This window comes from Diutina rugosa (genome assembly GCF_008704595.1).
Source record: "Diutina rugosa strain CBS 613 chromosome Unknown scaffold45_size117891, whole genome shotgun sequence".
NCBI lineage: Eukaryota > Fungi > Ascomycota > Pichiomycetes > Serinales > Debaryomycetaceae > Diutina > Diutina rugosa.
This window is the reverse complement of record NW_022995059.1, coordinates 1-4,374: the sequence shown is the minus strand read 5'-3', so window position 1 is coordinate 4,374 and position 4,374 is coordinate 1. Positions and strand designations below refer to the sequence as shown.

Sequence of the window (4,374 nt, the reverse complement as noted above, 5' to 3'; positions counted from 1 at the left end):
ATGGGGGGGGGGGGGGGGGGGGGGGACCACGGCAAGTGGTTATCCGTCAAACGTCTTTTCCTCGGAGGTGTTCTGTTTGCTTTGCCGTGGCTGTAAACGTCAGCTAGATGTACCGTTTCAGGGGTCAACTTCCCGACACTGAACCTAGTTTTCGGACGTTAAGAAAAAGATGACTGAAACCAGAGATAGGGGGATTCCAAGAGTGTAAAGTCTTAGTAGTAGAGGCTGTCTGACTTGATAGCGGTTAGGGTATGTGTCTCGCTGGGGTTTGGGGCGGGTGGCGGTATTGCCGGTCGTACACGGCTATTGTTTATTGTCATGGCGTTTACGCTTGTCGGGTAAGGGGGGTTTTCGCACTGACGTCATCGGACCTCGACGTCGCTGCCACAAGGGGGCTTTGGCAGCAGGTTCCGGTCGCGTGGACCTTAGACAAGGGGTCAACAGCAACCAAGACAGGGGGCCAATTCGAGTGTAGTGTTGATGGAGTTTTCACTGACAAATTCACAATTTTTTTTCTGACTTAGCAATGTACGCGATATGAAAATTTCTCCCGGCCGCTTATTGGCCAGGTGTCGTATACGAAGACTAAATCTATCGTATACCATAGCACTGTGATTGACGGTGTTTTAGTTGGTAATGGTGGCATGGGGGCTCAAGTCTCGGCCTATCATATATATACCCCCTACCATTTTTCCTCATTTATCTTTTTGTTCTTCCTCTTTGTTACCATAATGACAGAAAAATGTCATCGTCGACCATTCACCATTTTGTGCCTCGAGTTCGACTCCGGCCACCACCAGAAAAATGCGCTATTGTTTGATTTGCGCGACTGATCCCATAGCGCAACAATAATCGATTCCCCACACACCCCAGAGTCTCCCACCCGATGTCCCATGACAGCCGTCGGCTTAGCCGGCGCCACACCTCAGACAACCCTTTAGGAGGCTCAAGCTACCACGACCGTCACGTCCACGATCGCCACACCCCGCCGAGACCGTCGTATCTGCGCCCCACGCTGAGAGGGGCAGTGGCGTTGGACATGGACGAGTACGCCCGCGAACAGCTGAATATCCTCCGTCTGCAGACCTGGCAGGCTCCCTTTGAAGAGCACTTGCTGACCTACGACGGCGACGAGAGCGACTACGGCTTTGGCGAGCTGAACCCGTGTCTGGAAGGCGAAGACGACGTTGACGACGTGTTTTACCAAAGTGACACGGAAAAGCAATGGCCCGATATCGACGAGTTGGAGGAGTATATCCTTGAAGAAACCCAGGATATCGTCGACGACGTCAACGAGCTGATAGCGCTGCCGAAGACTTCTACCCCCGCGGTGCCTGTACCCAAGGAGGAAGAAGCGGTGCTGTTTGGTCCTGCCACCATTAAGGATAACGAGACTGGCGAACTGGACCCTTTACTCAAGAACTACCGCGTCAATGAGATCGACCAGATGGACCAGATGGGGCTGCCGCAACTGAGTCTTCGTATTACCCCCAAACCGATCCAGCCATGGGAGCCGATGCCCTCGGTGAAAAAGAAGAATAAGGAGGAGACGATGCGGTTCACCTATTTCAGGGAGGATAAGGAGAAGACGATCCACTCCCCTACCATTTCCGGTTTGCTCCTGAGAGGTGGGGTTGGCGACGACTCTCTGACCCCGCTTCGCACTCGGTTAAAGGAATTATTTGTCCCCAGCTACTATAGTGGACACGACCGGCACGGGTCCACTGCCGGTGGCACCGGGGCTAGCGGTAGCGGCGGCGCCTTTGGGGCTCTTGCCCTGGGAGCGACGCTGTCGCTGTTGCTGGGCGGGGGTTCAAGCACCAATATCCAGGGGCAGAACTTCACCAACGTCCCGTTTGAGGACCTGGCAGTAACCCCGTTTTGGCTCGATATTCTTGACCCCACTGAAGAAGAGATGAAAGTGCTTTCAAAGACGTTCAACATCCATCCGTTGACTACGGAAGACATTTTCCTCGGCGAGGGGAGAGAAAAAGTTGAGCTTTTCCGCAACTACTACTTTGTCAGTTTCACGTCGTTTGATGTGGTGTACGAACGCCGGATTTTGCGGGAAAAGGAGAAGGAGAAGAAAATGGAGAAGCTTAAGGAGCTCATGACCGAACAGGAAAAGCAACGCAAGTGGCTCCACCCGATCAAATGGTGGCGCAACCGCAAGATGACCACCGTATCCAAAGATACGCATCTGATTACCCTGTACACCCCACAACGCCGAGTACGTCTGGGAGAGTTGGTACCGCTTAACATGTACATGGTGGTGTTCAAAAATGCCATTTTGACCTTCCACATGTCACAAACGCCTCATCCCATCAACGTGCGTCGTCGGGCTCGTCTCTTAAAGGACCACATTAAAGTGCTGAGTGACTGGATCTCTTACGCTTTGATCGACGACATCACCGACTCCTTCGCCCCCATGATCGAGCTGATTGAGGATGAAGTTAACGCCATCGAAGACGCCATTTTCAAGATGCAGCTGCTTGAGTCCGACGACAGCGACTCCGAGGACGAGTTCGCCACGTTTGACCCCGGTTTGAGAGTGAAGTGGCGGCGTAACCTGAGCCAGATCCAGGAAAATATTTTCTTCAAGCCACGCAAACGGCTGAAGCTGACCGTCGACATCCATCAGCCCCCCTTCCTGACGCTGCTGGTGCTGCACTCGCTGCTGCTGTCGCTGCTGAGACTGACGAACCTGGGGGTGATCAGATGGCGCCGCCAAGGAGACATGATGCGGCGGATTGGCGAGTGCCGCAAGCGGGTGATGCTGGTGTTGCGGTTATTGGGAGCTAAAGCCGATGTCGTTCGCGGGTTCCTGATGAAGTTTAAGGAGACCCACGGCGGCCACTCGCAGGTGCTGATGTATTTAGGCGATATCCAGGACCACATCGTCACCATGACTCAAGCACTTAACCATTACGAAAAGCTCTTGGCGCGGTCTCACGCATCGTACTTAGCCCAGATCAATATCGATATGACTAAGGTCAATAACGATACCAACGACGTGCTTGGTAAGTTGACGGTGTTGGGAACGATTGTGCTTCCCTTGAACGTCGTCACAGGGTTGTGGGGGATGAACTGCATGGTCCCGGGGCAAGAGTACTACGGGTTGGCCTGGTTCTGGGGCATCATCGCCGGCATGGCCTTGTTTAGTTTGATCGCCTACAACTACGCCAGCAAGGTCTACGGGTTATAGGTTGATAGGCAAAATATATACGGATTGTATCATAGTCATAAACGAAGTCTTTTTGACATCACCAAGAAGCCATGAATAAATTAAACAGACCGGTAAAACAATCTCACCAGTACACTTATGTTGAGACACGTTCGACGAAGCTTAGAGCCCGAGCTGCGAGCAAGAGAAATCAATGAACAATCAGTCTTACTTCGCGTTCTTTTTGTAGTTCACTGCACCGTAGTGAACATTGAAGGCGACTCTTGATACTTAAAGCAACGATAATATAGGTGTAACACCTCGTCTAAGTCATAAGCTTGTATGATGATTGTGAGTTCAAGATCGTTCAAAGTGGTTAGCACATTGTTCTTGGCACCATTCGTAAGCAAGTCCATTTAATGACAAGTTCTAGATGCTAACACCAGGCTTACGCACCATCCTTGCCTGCACACAAAAGTTCTATATGCAGGAAATATGAAAAGTTCTACCCAAGTTCATTCATGAGGCAAATGGCACCCAAGACGAAAACGAACTACATCACTGTAATTTTCAGTGTTCAAATAGTGTATGTGGCAACAATTGAGAATTGTTTGAATTTCCCGAATTTTTTCTTGATAAAACTAAAAATATTCTATAAAATCAGGAAAACACGATATAGACATCTCGTTTGCTCCATAAAATTCTTTGGCATTGGAGGTATATTTGGTGTGATTTTGGATGCGTTGACTTCAAAACCGGCGTTTCTATGTGAATTTAACGGTGGAAAAAAAAACTTTTTTTTTTTTTTTGCAAATTTTTTTTCGGGCGATTTTAAAATAGTGGCGTAGTCTATTACACCCAGTGAGCATTCAACTCGACTTGTGATGTTCATAGCAGTGGTGAGATGGGTGTAACACCTCGTCTACGTTCAATTCTATATGCAGGTGCATGGAAAATATGCAAGACATAACAAGGTGAGTTCCAACAAGCATCTACAGAAGTACCAGCTCTATTTTGTTAGCTTTATTATAGTCTTTGGGCAGGCCTGTTTGGTTTGATGGGTTAGAGCCAGGGTCAACAATGATGCCGACACGTATATCATGCTTTCAAGTTTGGGGTTCTGCACACAAGCATTGCGAGTGCATATGGTGTGGTAGGAAAAAGGGGCAGTCTTAGTTAGGATCTGTCAATTGAGTGACGTTAGCTAATAG

General features: G+C 49.6%; 1 protein-coding gene across 1 annotated transcript; it reads left to right on the top strand. All coding sequences in view use genetic code 12, as the record gives it.

The window, feature by feature from the left end:
* Positions 1-886: 886 nt before the first annotated feature.
* On the top strand, positions 887-3,205 carry MNR2 (putative Mg(2+) transporter; the record flags this gene model as incomplete). Its single annotated transcript, XM_034154814.1, has 1 exon — positions 887-3,205. The coding sequence occupies one exon, from the start codon at positions 887-889 to the stop codon at positions 3,203-3,205; it is 2,319 nt and encodes a 772-aa protein (XP_034014935.1).
* Positions 3,206-4,374: the final 1,169 nt, after the last annotated feature.